The sequence below is a fragment of the Mytilus trossulus genome, chromosome 10, assembly GCF_036588685.1.
Source record: "Mytilus trossulus isolate FHL-02 chromosome 10, PNRI_Mtr1.1.1.hap1, whole genome shotgun sequence".
Classification (NCBI taxonomy): domain Eukaryota; kingdom Metazoa; phylum Mollusca; class Bivalvia; order Mytilida; family Mytilidae; genus Mytilus; species Mytilus trossulus.
Window position 1 is genome coordinate 3,873,432 of NC_086382.1, and position 16,740 is coordinate 3,890,171.

Sequence of the window (16,740 nt, forward strand, 5' to 3'; positions counted from 1 at the left end):
GAACTTAAATAAATTATAAAAAAAATAATCTAAAAAAATGTTTTTGCAAAGATAAATACCTGAACTGTCATTCACCAGAGATGTCTTGATTTGCATGTGTTACTTATGCTCTTATTTATACTTTAAGTATTTAAAGGTAATTATTCTTGGAAAATTGAACCATTTGCATTTCACTTTGTTTATGAAAGAAATTTGTTCTGAAATAGCTTACAGTTCTATTATTAGTATTCAAAAAGTAATAAAGTTAGGAAATTTCATCATTAGTCATTAGTTACTTTGTTTTGGAAAGACATGTAAATTCCAAATTTGTTCTAAAAAAGCTTACAGTTATACTATAAGCATTCAAAAGGTAATAATTCTAGGACACTTATATAAGCATTAGTCAGTTTATACTTTGTTTTGGAAAGACATGTAAATTAAAAGTTTATTCTCAAATATTTCCTGTTTTACATTAAAAAAAAAAAATGCACAATAATAGATTTAAACTGATTAATGATAAAAAAAAAAAAACACAACAAAATGTAAGCCTAAGGGTTCTCTGAAAAATCAACTGAAATAGACCTTACCTTATAAGAGGTGGGTATTCGTGTTTTGTGCATTTATTGCAGTTAAACTTTTCCTTAATGGTAATTATATAAGGAATTTTTGCTGAAATAACAGGCTATGGACTTTGATAAATTGTTGAAAATCACAGTTATAAACACTTTTTTTTCTAAACATCTTTAGATATAAAGGCTGATTTTTGGTATGTCAGTTAACTGTGGTAATTTACAGATCAAGTTGAAGTTTAGTTCCGCTCTGCTGATTTTTGCCAAAATTAAGGGTTAAAGACTTTGAAAATTGTTGAAAATCACAGTTGTACAGAGTCGTTTTCTATACCCCTTAGATTTGAGCAGATTTTTGATATGTGAGACATACTACCATCATGTTTATGTCCACATGTGTTGTTGAAATTGCTGATGTTAAAGCTTGTTGAGAGGGGGCCATTCGTGTTATTATTCCACAATCTAGTTATATCTTAAATTTCTTTAATGAATATTGACTTCAGGACAAATAAACATAATTTTAAAGGTATTATTGTAAGATATAAATTAACCTGTTGATCAGACACCTGACCTCATTTGTGATTTATTGGTCAACATTAAAGTATAGAACCAATAATTTTGTCCTGGTTAGAAAAAAAGAGGGAGGAAAGATACCAGAGAGACAGTCAAACTCAAAATCTGGTATACAAATTTTTTAGGAAAATAGTTACAATGATAGCTGTAACTTTGTCGATAAGAAAACTATTTTAGTAATATTGATATCAAATGAAAGCTTAAGGAAATTGTAATCACTGTAGAACACAAGTTGATTCATTTAAGCTTCTTTTGAATAATAAAAACAAATATGAAACTATAATGGGGCACATTCGATCTACTGTTCAGATCAGAAGTTTTTTGTACAACCAAATATCTGGGAACAAGTGCACTGTGAGTATGTTGAATCTTTCAGCACAAGTCAGGATACGGCATAGTTCTAGATCTGACGGTGTATTTGAACAAGAGACAAATATGCCATAAAGGCTTCAAACTGCAGATTTAACACAGAAAGCAATTGTGCTATGAATAAATGGTAAATGAAACAAAGGTAACACTTTTAATGCCCCTTCTGTAGTGCATGGGGCATTTTAAGTGTTACCTTTGTTCATTCTGACTGTCACATTTGTCTGTCCTTACTAACTAACTAATCATCTTCATGCCAGCAAGGTCTCTCCACTGTTGTCTGTCCTTTGCAATCTTCTCCATTTCACCCCAGGATTTTGCCATGCTTTAATATTCACTATCAATTGTCCTTCTTCATGTTTCTTTTGGTCTTCCTCTGTTTCTTTTACCTCATTGGAGATCTTCAGATGGTCTCCATTTCAGAGCTTTTTTGGTGATGTTATCCTGTTTTTTTTTAGGTTTGTCCTAGCCATCTGAATCTCTTGTTTATTTTTGGTAGTCATTAGATCTTTTTGTCCAGTTCTTTTGTACAGCTCTTTTTTTTTTTATATCTTTGCTGGCCAATATATCTTACATATTTTCCTCATACATTTGGTGTGGAATCCAGAGAGTCTGTGTCTGTCTTTTGGTTATTCTCCTGCATTATGCAATATACAATAAGGTAGAAAAAACATTACTCTGGTAGGTATTTATTTTTGTTATATATGCATATGACCACAATGGGGGCATCTGTGGCCTCTAGACACATTCTCTGTTTATTTTCTTAAGCAATATTCCAGTAGCTAGGTGTCCATACATTTAATCCATTTGTTTATTAATTTCTACAACATTTATTCTGCTTACAGTTTATCCAGTAATGTTGAAGTCCATGTTTCTGTACTGTTGACCTGTGTCAGAGTTCTGTGTAAACTTTACACATCAGTGTACCAGTCTATGACATCAACCATACAGTCAGCTGTAGCCAATGGTGTCACTCCAGTCTCACCAAAAACTATAAGGATATTCAAGGTTATAAAATTATTTATATCATAGAATTATTTGTGACAGTCTATAATAAAGAGAAATTTTATAATGTTGATTTAGAAAATTTTGCAATGTTTTTTATTATTGTGAAAATTGGGATCAGATTATCATAGTTTTTGCAAAAATAATGAGTGATATTTTTTTATTGCAGTATTTGTACATGTTGTATGCTGCATACTTTCAGAAATTGTAAAAACTAGTCGCACATTTTTGTTGGTTCTTTAGCAAAATTTAGGAATATACAGTGTATGTTTATGAAAGGTCATGAAGAATAAAACAGTGAAAGTCCATCAAATTATAGCTCTGAGTGTTCCCTGATGAAGGTAAATCCAGAAAAGTGATACAAACACATGACATTTCTAATGATTGACCTTCACACAGAATTATTTAAACAAAACCATTGAAATCCAGTAGTGTATAAATATTTGGTGAGCTATTTATTGAAAATAACCAACAATGAACTGCCAATTTAAGTTGAGATCAGTATTTTCTTAAATCATCATTTCTATGTCACAAATAACATTTGGGAATTCATTCATATGTATAATTTAGTGTGTTTAAATCTGAAATGTCAAGGTTGATTTTTTTCAATAATAAAATGTTTCAGCCAGCAGAAAGTCTATGGCAGCTTCTGGAAGACTGGCTTAATTTATTACAAGTAGAATTTGATCAGAAAAGTCCCAGACAATCTATGGCAAATCTTGCTGAAAAAGATGATGATTCTCATCCAGCTGAAAAGCCAAAGACAACAAATACCACTATCTCCTCAAATGCATCTCCACAACAACAAAAGGCAGCTAATCAGTTCTCAGATGTGAACTGTAGTAAAGATAAACTTCAAGTTTCAGAGGGAATTTTAAAACATATGAGTTTAGAGGACCAGGATGTTATTGGTGCTACATTACCAAGGATCTGTGGTGTTGTTCAGGCTTTTTATATCACATGTTCTTGTCACACCCAATCAGAGTAAGACATTTTACTTCACATTTACTTGTCACACCCAATCAGAGTAAGACATTTTATATCACATTTACTTGTCACACCCAATCAGAGTAAGACATTCTATTTCAGATGTTCTTATCCAATTGAAGTAAGGCATTTTATATCACATGTTATTGTCATACTCAATCAGAATAAAGCATTTTATATCACATGTTCTTGTGACGGTCTTGTCATACCCAATCAGAATAAGACATTTTATGTCACATGTTCTTGTCATACCCAATCAGAGTAAGACATTTTATTTCAGATGTTCATATCCAATTGAAGTAAAGCATTTTATATCACATGATCTTATATAACCCAATCAGAGTAAAACATTTTATTTCAGATGTTCTTATCCAATCGAAGTAAGGCTTTTATATTACATGTTCTTGTCATACCCAATCAGAGTAAGACATTTTATATTACATGTTTTTGTCATATACAGTCTGATAAAAAAAAATTCAATTCATGACATTTACATTTAAGATATTAAGTTGAAATATCAATATTGGTTAAAGTTCTATTTGATTTAATCTCATTTAGACATTCTGTTGACAGCTAGAGTGTGCTTATAATTTTAATTTATGCTTTGATTTTATGACATTTGGTTCAGATAGAAAAGGGAGGTTTTATCCACGAGTAAAACTGAATTTACCTTCCCATATTGTTTTCAAGTCCATGGCAGGCCTTTTTTACCATGTGCAGTTACCATTTATATTAGTTTGTACATCTATTACTTTGGAACTAAAAAGTTGAATATGAGGGGTTTGTTGTTGTCTATTTTTTTTATGTATATAGATATACATGTATTAGTAACTATTCAAGATGAAAAATATATAAACATAATGACATGTAATATAATTACAATCCAAAAAATAACACAAACATATAAACAATAAAATAATAATATAAAAGGTAGCCTTGAAACTAAGTTAAACTTTCACTCTATTCAAACCTTTTTAAATTAGTTAAAATAAAATTTTGTTTGCCAGACATGTCTTTCCTATACAGAAGGCTATTCAGTGATGCTTAAATCTAAACGAGTTAAAATAGTGAGATACTGCAATTTCTGCATTGTTGGCAAGAAGAAAACACATGATTTTATTGAGGACATTTTGTTATACATGTATAGCAGAAATTTTGTTCAATTTTTTTTTTATGCATGACATTTTGTGTAGACGCTTGTCTGGCTTTTTAAATTATAATTCTGGTATCTTTGATAACTATTTGTAGATTGTTTACTTCAAAATTATATGAGTCATTTAATAATGTTTAGTTTTATTTCATTTTAGGATAACATCACCACGATTCATAGAGTTTGTTTGTAAACATAATAAGGTGCTCAAAGCTTTAGTTCAGAGGTAAACATATAGTTTGTTTTACATTAAGATACTTTTAACATAATGAGAATACTTCTTGCATACATGTACCTTAAGATGGTTGATCACAGTAAAATTAAGGAAAGATCAGGATATTTGTTCATTATTCATTAAAAGATAATATATATGGAAGTGTTTAACGACCTTGACTGGCTTTTCAGCCCTCGCACGGTCGGCTAAAAGATAATCATCAGATGCCCCCCTTTTATACTGGAAAATGTTTATATTTAATAAAATATTGTTGGATTATTTTTTATATGACCGCAAAATTTGAAAAAATTTCGTCATATATTGCTAACACGTTGGCGTCGTCGTCTGCGTCCTCATTGTCGTTGTCATCGTCGTCCGAATACTTTTAGTTTTCGCACTCTAACTTAAGTAAAAGTAAATAGAAATCTATGAAATTTTGACACAAGCTTTATTACCACAAAAGGAAGGTTGGGATTGATTTTGGGAGTTTTGGTTCTAACAGTTTAGGAATTAGGGGCCAAAAGGTGGTCCAAATAAGCATTTTTCTTGGTTTTCGCACCATAACTTTAGTATAAGTAAATAGAATTCTATGAAATTTAAACACAGGGTTTATGACCATAAAAGGAAGGTAGGTATTGATTTTGGGAGTTTTGGTCCTAACAGTTTAGGAATGAGGGGCCCAAAGGGTCCAAAATTAAACTTTGTTTGATTTCATCAAAAACTTTAATAATTGGGGTTCTTTGATATGCCGAATCTAACTGTGTATGTAGATTCTTAATTTTTGGTCCCGTTTTCAAATTGGTCTACATTAAGGTCCAAAGGTTCCAAAATAAACCTCGTTTGATTTTGACAAAGATTGAATTCTTGGGGTTCTTTGATAAGCTGAATCTAAAAATGAACTGAGATTTTTGATTATTGGTCCTGTTTTCAAATTGGTCTGCATTAAAGTCCAAAGGGTCCAAAATTAAACTTAGTTTGATTTTAACAAAAATTGAATTCTTGTGGTTCTTTGATATGCTGAATCCAAACATGTACTTAGATTTTTGATTATGGGCCCAGTTTTCAAGTTTGTCCAAAATCAGGATCTAAAATTATTATATTGCCAATTACAAGAAATATCTAATTGCACAATATTGTGAAATAGCAAAAAAAAAATTAATTAGAGTTGTCTTTCTTTGTTCAGAATAGTAAGCAAGAAATATCTAATTGCAAAATATTGTGCAATTGCAAGACATTTTGTAATTGGAGTTATCTTTCTTTGTCCAGAATCAATTTAAATCTTTGTCATACAATGTTATATACAATATACAATGTATATTCACTTTTTACTACCAACTGATAAATTAAACAATCTTTACCATTCAGTGATAACAAGCAGTTTTTTTACATTTTAATATTTTATGATGTATTTAAATGAGTAGTTATTGTTGCAAACTCCATTAGAAATTTTAATTGAGATCAGTTTTGGAATAAGGGAAAGGGGGATGTGAAAAAAAAAATTCGGTTCAATTTTTCTCATTTGAAATTTCATAAATAAAAAGAAAATTTCTTCAAACATTTATTTGAGAGGATTAATATTCAACAGCATTGTGAATTGCTCTAAGAGAAAACAAAAAAAATAAGTTCATTAGACCACATTCATTCTGTGTCAGAAACCTATGCTGTGTCAATTATTTAATCACAATCCAAATTTAGAGCTGGATTCAGCTTGAATGTTGTGTCCATACTTGCCCCAACCGTTCAGGGTTCAACCTCTGCAGTCGTATAAAGCTGCACCCTGCAGAGCATCTGGTTTATAATTAATGAAATATAGTAAAATGCCAGATACATGTGTAGCAAGGTCATATTTTAGTTAAGAGTAGAACTTCATTGTGTTGAAATACTTGCAAAACTTTTTCCTCCTTTACAATCCTGGTTTGTAGGAATTGAATTTCAAATTAGTAAAATAGTTTTGTACAAGCCTATTTATCTATATTTTCAGAAATACCACTGTGATATTTGATCATTTTCACTTCTTATTAGAATGTCCAGAATTGATGTCTCAGTTTATACATATCATTAAATTGCAGGTATGAATGAGTATATATATATGAGAACTGTAATTTTCAGATATAATGGCATGCAGGTATTGTTGCGATTTTGTCATTTTATGCTTAAATGCAATTTATGTTTTTGAGATATAAAGAAAAATATAGTTTAATTCATATATTAAAAATTCAAAATGCGAGTTAAAATTATTGCGATGATCACCCTGTTGCATTTTTTGCAATAAAAAATACATTTCAATAATATTTTGAATTTACAGTATTACAGATAACTAATGACATAAAGGTGACTCCATAGACATATTGCCGCATTAATGTTGTATGGTAGTAAAAAAGAACTAGCTGCCATCTTGAATTGCATGATTTATATTTAGAAAATAGAAAATAAAAAAGAAGAAGGGGTATGATTGCCAATAAGACAATTCTTCACAAGAGACCAAATGCCACAGAAATAATCAGCAACAGGTCACCTTATGGCCATCAACAATGAGCAAAGAACATACCCCATAGTCAGGTTTAAAAGTCCCTGAAATCACAAATGTAAAACAATTCAAAAGAGAAAACCAATGTCCTAATTATTGTATACATTTTTTTACAAAAGAACAAATATATCACACAGCAACAAACAACAAACTTTATTTTAGCAAAGACAACACTATGATTTTTTGTAAACTTCCAAATTATCTCATCTTTAGACTGTATTTGATGCAAAAAGAAGAATTAATTTATTATATTCACATTTTAGGATACAAGTAATGATATCAATTTTAGTGTTAGTTTTCCCATGAGGTGTTGCAATGCTATACAGTGGATTCATTTATTTGCATGGGATACCAATTTTCATGGATTGATGAAAACTTGCATATCCGTGGATATGTAAATTCGTTGTTTTGGCAAGTTCTGCATACATTCCTTTAGGGAATCTGTATTTCGTTGAACATTTAAATTCGTGGTTCCCCTGTCCCCATGAAATTCTCGAAATTGGTATCCAACAAATATTAATGAATGCACAGTATTTGGAAGCATATGCTGTAATGAAGTAGTTCATTTGAAAATGAGATATAATTTCAGAATGCCTCCCAATAGTTTTTTCTGCCAATCAATGTTACTGATTATTGTGCAACATAAATAAAATAAATACTAGCCAGGTGACTTTAAATTTCAATTATAGAAAAAAAACTAAACATAAATTTGTGATTAAAATGTTATTAATGCAATTATTTTAACAATTTCCCTCAGCCTTTTGTGAAAAGAAGAGAATGGTTTTACCAGAATATATCCGATGATGAAAATCCAAGTGAAGTATTACATATCCCAGCAACTGATGAGGACATTCTCATTATAAATAGAGGTAGTGTTTTGCTAAATTATATAAAAAAAAGGGAAATAATCTTATTTTTGGTTATATTTACTTCCCCCCTCCCCCATATTTCTTAATTAAAAGTTAAATAATAAAGCAAAGACTGATTAATATAAAGACAAGCATAATTTAATTGATTGATCAAGATGACTGCAGTAGCATAGCATATTAAAGTATTGTTATTACAAAATGTATGATAAATCTAAGTACATATATTTTTTTCTTCAACTACACAAACCGTAACTAGTTTTAAAAACAAATATTTGTTTAGGGGCCAGCTGAAGGACGCCTCCGGGTGCGGGAATTTCTCGCTACATTGAAGACCTGTTGGTGACCTTCTGCTGTTGTGTTTTTTTTTATTTTGGTCGGGTTGTTGTCTCTTTGACACATTCCCCATTTCCATTCTCAATTTTATTTGGTTTTATTTTATGTTTCTTTTAAATTGTTAAATTAAGGGTGTTTATACTGAAAAGTTGGGATGCTGGAATTATGTAACAAAACATAATGATATCATGGTTACAAAACTAATTACATTTTTCATGAACAGAAAGAATATTTGACAGTAGCTGTGACAGGGTGCTTAAAGAAAATCCTGATAAATTGAAGAAAGGACTGGCGTTAAAGTTTGCTGGTGAAGAGGGCATGGTATTTATATCATTTGGATTATTTGTAATCATTTGGATTATTTGTAATCATTTGGATTATTTGTAATCATTTGGATTATTTGTAATCCATCTTTTGTACTTCTCTTTAAAATATTTTGTAGATATTAAATTTTTTTATTAATAGTTACATCAGATAAGTAATATTGATTATTTTAACTTTAATTATATATCTTGATATTAAATACTAAATCTTTAAATGTCATGAATATATCAATATTTTCCAAAAATAGGTCTTATGTGTCTTTATTCTTTTACATTAATAAGAAAATGAATGAATAACAAATCTAGAATATTTCAAAATTTCTTACTCTGGTTATTGTCTAAATGTCAAAGGAGTGTGTATGATACATATCATTTCCATTACCAGAAATACTCTTTTTATTATTCTCTTATTTCTCATGTCATTTACATTGATGGGATCCCTGCATCTTTGAACTGATAAAGTAATTGTGACTGCTTGACATTTTTCGAACAACCATTTTTATGCCCCACCTACAATAGTAGAGGGGCATTATGTTTTTTGGTCTGTGCGTCCGTCTGTTTGTTTGTTCCTTTGTTCGTTCGTTCCTCCATCCGTCTTTCTCGCTTCAGGTTAAAGTTTTTGGTTGAGGTAGTTTTTGATGAAGCTGAAGTCCAATCAACTTGAAACTAAGTTCACATGTTGCTTATGACATGATCTTCCTAATTTTAAAGACACATTTGACTTTTGACCCCAATTTCATGGTCCATTGAACATGGAAAATGATAGTTCCAGTGGGGCATCCGTGTACTTTGGACACATTCTTGTTATTCTTATATATATATATATTATTCAACCCTGTTATCATTTAAAACAGTTATTGAAAAAGTCATTAGGAAGTTTTCCCTATAAAAATATTGATCCCTGAGATCAACATACTGACGTAGATTTTATGCCAAACAAACGCACAAATAAAATAACCATTGAAAATTATTTTTCTTAAATAATTGTAGGGGCAGGGAGTAGTGAGAGAATGGTTTGATGTTTTATCCAAAGAAATCCTAAATCCAGATTATGCATTGTTTACACAATCAGCGGATGGTATGTAAAATTTGTTAGTTGTGAAAGTTTTACAGTAAAAGGTTGAAAAAAGATAGAAAATAATACTTTATATGTATAAATATCTAAAGTAAGCTTCTGATTTACCTTCAACAGAAACACCTAAAAGGAATAGTTTGAAAACTATAAGTATCTTAATACTTTGATGACCAAATGAACCCCCCAAAAATATGTGGATAGATTATTTATGAGCAAAAAATGAGGAGATGTGCTGTCATAGAGACAATGTTTTTTTTTACAGATATATTTAAAGGTCAGATATATAAATATAATGTAAGAAAAAACAAGAACAAGCATTTCAAAGATGGAACCATTTTTGACACCAAAAACTAGTCCCAAAATTTGGATCTTGACATGGAAAAACATTTCCCAGGTTTATTGAGAACAACAAATTATGGGACTGGACTAGTGTACACCTGAAAAGGAACACTGGTGGAACCAAATGATACTCTTTGAATATTAATTGTTGGCTCCAATAACTGACAATATACAGTGTATATTATGTATATAGATATAGGAAGATGTGGTGTGAGTGCCAATGAGACAACTCTCCATCCAAATAACAATTTAAAAATTAAACCATTATAGGTTAAAGTACGGCCTTCAACACGGAGCATTGGCTCACACCAAACAACAAGCTATAAAGGGCCCCAAAATTACTAGTGTAAAACCATTCAAACGGTAAAACCAACGGTCTAATCTATGTATGTCTTCATTCAAAATGTTATGTAAGAAAAAATGTTCTTTTTAGCACCACATTATATTCTCATCCTATTATTACAGGAAATGTCATGTCTTTTAAAGGAGTACATCCTTACCCTTTTATGGGAATATATCTTTTTAGGTAGTACATTCCAGCCAAACAGTAACTCAGCTATTAATCCAGACCATCTTAACTACTTTAGATTTGCAGGACAAATCTTAGGACTTTGTCTCTATCACAAGCAGTTAATCAATGTTTACTTTACCAGATCATTTTATAAACATATCCTTGGTAAGTTTGATTTACTATAAGTTAAAACTCATCAAAAGATACCAGGCTTAATATTTGAAAGCCAGAAAATCATACATAAGACTCATTAGTGAAGCTTGGATTAAAATAGCTGGAAGACCAAATCAAGTGCAAAGTTCATGTGCGTTAAAAAACAAAATTCTAAAAAGATGTTCAATATACAGTTTGGTAAAAAAGACTTTTAATTGTTTAATGTCAATGAAGCGGTTTAAAAATATGTTTTTAAAGGAGAAAGGTGAAAGATCCCAGAGGGTATTCAAACTCATAAGTCAAAAACAAATTGTCACTAAGTCATCACAAAGAACAAAAATAGACATAAGGACAACCACAGTACACAAGACACAACATAGAAAACTAAATATTGAGCAAAACAAACCCATGATATGTGATCCCACTGGCAGGTGCTCCAGAAAAGTAAGCAGGTTTTGCTGCATAAATGTTCCCCATACTCCTTTAAAAGAAGATTATACTTGAAATGGTGCAATCCCAAGTTTACATACCATACTGTTATATATTTTTGTTTTTTCTTATTTGATAAATGAATAGATTGAAACACCCGGATGTCTAGCTATTTTAGACAGTATCTTAATATTTACATGTAATTTAATTTTGGATGTAACGGGTCCTCTGATTGGCTGACTTTGTTTTGTTTATCAGCTCATAGACATCATTTTGTCATATGACTGTGACTCATCAATGTTTTTTCCTGGTTTGCTCTTGTTTAAAATGGAATTAAGAATTAAATTATAAGAAATGACAGCCATAATATTTATTCTGTCTATTCTGTGTGCACCACATTTTTTATGTTATTTCTGCATAAAAGAAAAAATATTATGGTAATTCCTTAAATAAACCAGAATAAAACATCTATTCAACATATTTACAATATGACTGTCAATTTGTAGGTATCCCAGTGAATTATACAGATGTGGCATCTATTGATCCTGACTACGCTAAAAATCTACAAGTATGTGTAATGAAGAAAAAATCTACTTACCTTTTAACAAAACAAGATTGTGCAACCATTTACAGAAGAAACATTTAATCTCTTGAAAAAAATTGCTGCTGTTTACTGCTTAAGTTATGCCATTAAATAGCATAGTCTAGTGATCATTTTTCAGTATAGAAATTTCATTTCTTCTCTTGCAAAGTTCAATAAAGTTAACAAATGCATTGATGAGTTCTCAGTATTTTAACTTTAACTAAAAACTGCATTAATAGATTATTTTTTTTAATTTTTGTTGGGTAGATTTTGAAAAAGCATAAATTTGTATATCATGCACACAGTTTTGTTGAAATGCCATTGATATTTTAGCACTGCATTTGTTGAATTTTCCTTGACAAAAAGATAACTTTATATTACAGTGGATACTTGACCATGACATTGACAACTTGGGATTGGACCTAACATTTTCTGTTGAGACTGATGTGTTTGGTGTGATGCAGGAAGTAGAATTAAAACCGGGAGGGAGTCATGTAACTGTGACAGAAGAAAATAAGGTATGGTTGAGCTTGTAAGAGCTATGGAATTATATAAATGCATGGAGTTATTCACTGCAAAGGTTGCATATTTCTGTATATAATTTCATTTACAATGCTTGTGACTGCATCTTTGGAAAAATAATTATTTTAAACACCCGATTTGCTATGAAACTAATGATGAAGATATCACCTAGTAAGTTTACACTTGTAACTTGCAATATTCTAGTCTTGAATATTTCTCATATTTGAAAAAAACAACACTTACAGACAAAAGCACAAACAAGCAGATAGAAGGATTTATGCAGAACATGATTGATGCAATTTCTATTTGTTTGGTACAATTTGTGTCAGAAATTCAAATGATAAATACGTTCTCAAATTAACATCAGCTAGACAGAATTATTATATTTGATTTCAGACAGAGTATGCTCAGTTAGTAACAGAATTAAGAATGACAAGAGCCATACAGCCACAGATAAACAGCTTTCTATCTGGTTTCCATCAGTACATTCCACAATCCCTCATACAAATGTTTGATGAATATGAATTGGTTAGTATCATTTATTACAGAAATATCTAGAGACAGACAAATTTTCAATTTTTAGGTTATAATTTATTTATTATGACTTACAATTTGATTTAGAGAAGAAAAACACTAAGGTTGTACATAACACTACAGGGCGATAACTCTGTAAAAATAGCTAAACATTTTAGACACATTCTATATTTAAGGAAATATTAAGCTTCTCATTTATCTTAGTTAGTGTTTTACAAACTGCTACATATCGAATGAAAATTTTCCGACATAGTGTGTGGTTCAAGTTTTTATTAATTTTTATATTATTGTCAAATAGTCAAAGTAAATATTTTGTATGAAATTCTATAAGCAAGCCTAGTTAATTTTAGTCAAGGTGTTTTGTACCACCTTAAGGAGTTAAATATTAGTTACAATGAATTATTTACCTTATATTACCTTTCAAAGGAAGATTATTAGTCCAAACTATTAATAAATTTAACACATTTCAGGAAACAAATCACTGTGAAAGAGATAGTCTTATATTTTGTATATCAATGAAGAGATGTTCTTTATAATTTTTAATATTACTTTTAAAACAAAGTTATATAAATGAGTTTGGTTTCAAATGCAACGATATTCTAATTAAAAAAAACATGAGTTACTGTATGTATGTTCTATTTTAGGAGTTAATGTTGTCAGGTATTCCAGAGATAGACATCAGTGACTGGGAGAATCATACAGAATATAATGGTTATGATAGACAATGATGATTTACTGTATTTATGTTCTATTTTAGGAGTTAATGTTGTCAGGTATTCCAGAGATAGATATCAGTGACTGGGAGAATCATACAGAATATAATGGTTATGATAGACAGTCATCTGTTATCCAGGTTAGTGTGAAATAATTAAATAAGTGCTCCTTGAAAAGAAAGCTTAATTTTTTTTGTATATTACAAGTTATTCACTTAAAACTGTAAGTAAATAGGAATAAATTATTGCACCCATATCAAATTTTAAAAAAATATCGTAGTAAGATTAATAGTTTAAATTTTGAATATCAAAAATTTAATCAAGTTTTCCAAGGAAATTCAGTTGATAAACATTTTGTACTTACAACCTTGTCTTATAAAGATGATGTGGTCAGTTTAATGGTACAATGTACTTACACTGTCACTGATATTAAAAAAGAAATTGTCCTGATAAACATACAAGACATTTTGTTGACAATTGATGTGATGCTATTGATTTTAAGTATTATTTTTATGCATATATCCTTATAGAAAAATGAATGTGTATAATTTTATTTTTTTCAATAAATATATATACTTTTAGTGGTTTTGGGAAATTGTTGAAGATTTCAGTCAAGAGAACAGAGTTTTGCTGCTTCAGTTCACTACTGGCAGGTAATGTAGACATAGAACTGCTTACACTTCATTCCAACTTTAGTGGATAATTGTACGTCTTACTGGCAATCATACCACATCTCCTTTTTTTTTTTATCATAAATGATTAAAAAAATAAAAAATTAATACACAATCATGAACAAAATAATTATTTGGTCACAGTTCAATATTTGTTTGATATCTAAATAAGTGAACTAGACATTCTATAAGTGATTAGGGATACCAATAGTATCTATATGATTAATAGTTTTTGACTAATGAAATGAATATCAATATATTAACCCAAAACTCATACAGAAATTTTTAAATCTTCAATATTTGATATATTTAGTTTTCAACAGGTACAAAGTCTAGGTTCTTTTTTATGACAGTTAATGGAGAGTACAAGGGAATCTCAACTTGTTAAAACAAATGTAAATACATATATGTGTTATGCAATTTGTATTTTTATCATCACAAACAATTTTTTACATGCTTTAACACAATAAAGATGAATATTAATTTTATTTTCAATACAGTTCTCGAGTACCGTTTGGAGGTTTTGCAAAGTTTGTTGGTGGAGGAGGGCCACAACATTTTACCATAGCTATAGTTCCATATAAAGAACATACCTTACCTACAGCTAGTACTTGGTAAGAATATTCACTCCTCTTTTGTGTAGACTTCTTCTTATTTATTTGTACAGGCCTAGGGTATCTTTAGTCAATATTATAGGGTTATTGCATGAATATTGGGGAATATTGTCCCGAGTAGAATTTCATATCGCACGAGCTTGCGAGTGCAATGTATGTTCTACGAGGGACAATTTTCCTCAATATTCATGCAATAACTCTTTTATTGTATGGCAATATATTATTTGAAAGTAAAAATTGGTTTTAACTAAGATTTTGTCTTTGATGACATCATCAATTTTGAAGATTTATTGCACTTATGCAATATTAGAATTTATTGCACGATAACTTTTGGTTACTTTCTGTGGGATATATTATATTGCTATGCAATAATATTAATCTGTGTACATATGGAGAAGGAATATAGAGGATATTTAAGATTGATTAAAAAAGTTGTGGTACCATTATAACATGTAATAATATTAATAGAAAAATCAGCTTAGAGTAAATGAACATGTTGACTGACTGAACGTTTTTTTATGTGAAGTGATAGCCAACAATCATAAACACAATCTACATATATTAGAACATGCTTTTTGTTTGCATTGCATTCATGCATTATAGCATCACATCTAACTAAGATAGCACAATGACTCATTGTAAAAGAATTTAGTGGCGTTGAATGGTATCCTTCTGATAAATTCCTTTCACATACATTTATCTGATACATTTGAACTTTTATGATATAAGAACTACATATCATAAGAATATTTTTTTTTATTGTTTTTACAGTATCAACATGCTGAAGATGCCAGAATATAAATCAAAGTCAGAGTTACACAACAGACTGATGGTAGCTTTACAGTGTGGTAACCAAGGTTATGCTTTTGCATGAACAGGAAGTGCAATGAATTCTGGGATTGGCAATGATGACCAGAAATTTGATTGGTTAAGACTTAGAACATGTAGAATGAATTATTAAAGAATATAATGATCAATCAAGGAGAATATAGAAACTCAATGAAATAATCAATCCATTTAACAAAGAGTGGAAAATGTCTTCTCAGTAGCCTTTACATATCTCTTCTCTACCGTAGAATATATGTTAAAACAGACACTGTCACAGTGTAGACTTTAACAATAAACAAACAGGATCATCTGATGTGCTGTGGCAAATGTATTGTAACTTCATATATATTTTTTTAAATATGATAACAAAAACTCCATTCAAAATTTAAAGTTAATATCTCTTTCCTCTGAAAGGCATGTAACTTGAAATAAAATATAATATAGAGATATAAGGTCCTAACCTCATTGGTACAAGCCATGCATTTTACTGTGTCATACTATATACGATAAGAATTTTTTAATTTTTATACGACCGCAAATTTTGAAAAAAATTTCGTCGTATATTGCTATCACGTTGGCGTCGTCGTCATCGTTGTCGTCGTCGTCGTCGTCCGAATACTTTTAGTTTTCGCACTCTAACTTTAGTAAAAGTGAATAGAAATCTATGAAATTTTAACACAAGGTTTATGACCATAAAAGGAAGGCTGGTATTGATTTTGGGAGTTTTGGTCCCAACATTTTAGGAATTAGGGGCCAAAAAGGGCCCAAATAAGCATTTTCTTGGTTTTCGCACTATAACTTTAGTTTAAGTTAATAGAAATCTATGAAATTTTGACACAAGGTTTATAACCACAAAATAAAGGTTGGGATTGATTT

General features: G+C 30.0%; 1 protein-coding gene across 2 annotated transcripts in view; it reads left to right on the forward strand.

Annotated features, from left to right (window-relative positions):
- The window catches only part of LOC134686745 (E3 ubiquitin-protein ligase HACE1-like), a 43,591-nt gene extending 27,438 nt beyond the window's left edge, over positions 1-16,153 (forward strand). The window contains exons 12-26 of one of the 2 annotated variants that reach the window (XM_063546469.1): positions 2,330-2,492; positions 3,115-3,473; positions 4,784-4,852; positions 6,822-6,909; positions 8,125-8,236; positions 8,793-8,890; positions 9,883-9,970; positions 10,833-10,982; positions 11,906-11,967; positions 12,366-12,500; positions 12,901-13,032; positions 13,796-13,891; positions 14,334-14,404; positions 14,923-15,036; positions 15,808-16,153. In XM_063546469.1, coding sequence (XP_063402539.1) covers positions 2,330-2,492; positions 3,115-3,473; positions 4,784-4,852; positions 6,822-6,909; positions 8,125-8,236; positions 8,793-8,890; positions 9,883-9,970; positions 10,833-10,982; positions 11,906-11,967; positions 12,366-12,500; positions 12,901-13,032; positions 13,796-13,891; positions 14,334-14,404; positions 14,923-15,036; positions 15,808-15,910 — 1,840 coding nt within the window. In that variant the 3' untranslated portion in view covers positions 15,911-16,153. Of the gene's footprint in view, positions 1-2,329; positions 2,493-3,114; positions 3,474-4,783; positions 4,853-6,821; positions 6,910-8,124; positions 8,237-8,792; positions 8,891-9,882; positions 9,971-10,832; positions 10,983-11,905; positions 11,968-12,365; positions 12,501-12,900; positions 13,033-13,682; positions 13,892-14,333; positions 14,405-14,922; positions 15,037-15,807 lie in introns of those variants that run through there. The other variant, XR_010101656.1, reaches the window with a different exon arrangement.
- The last annotated feature ends 587 nt before the right edge of the window (positions 16,154-16,740 follow it).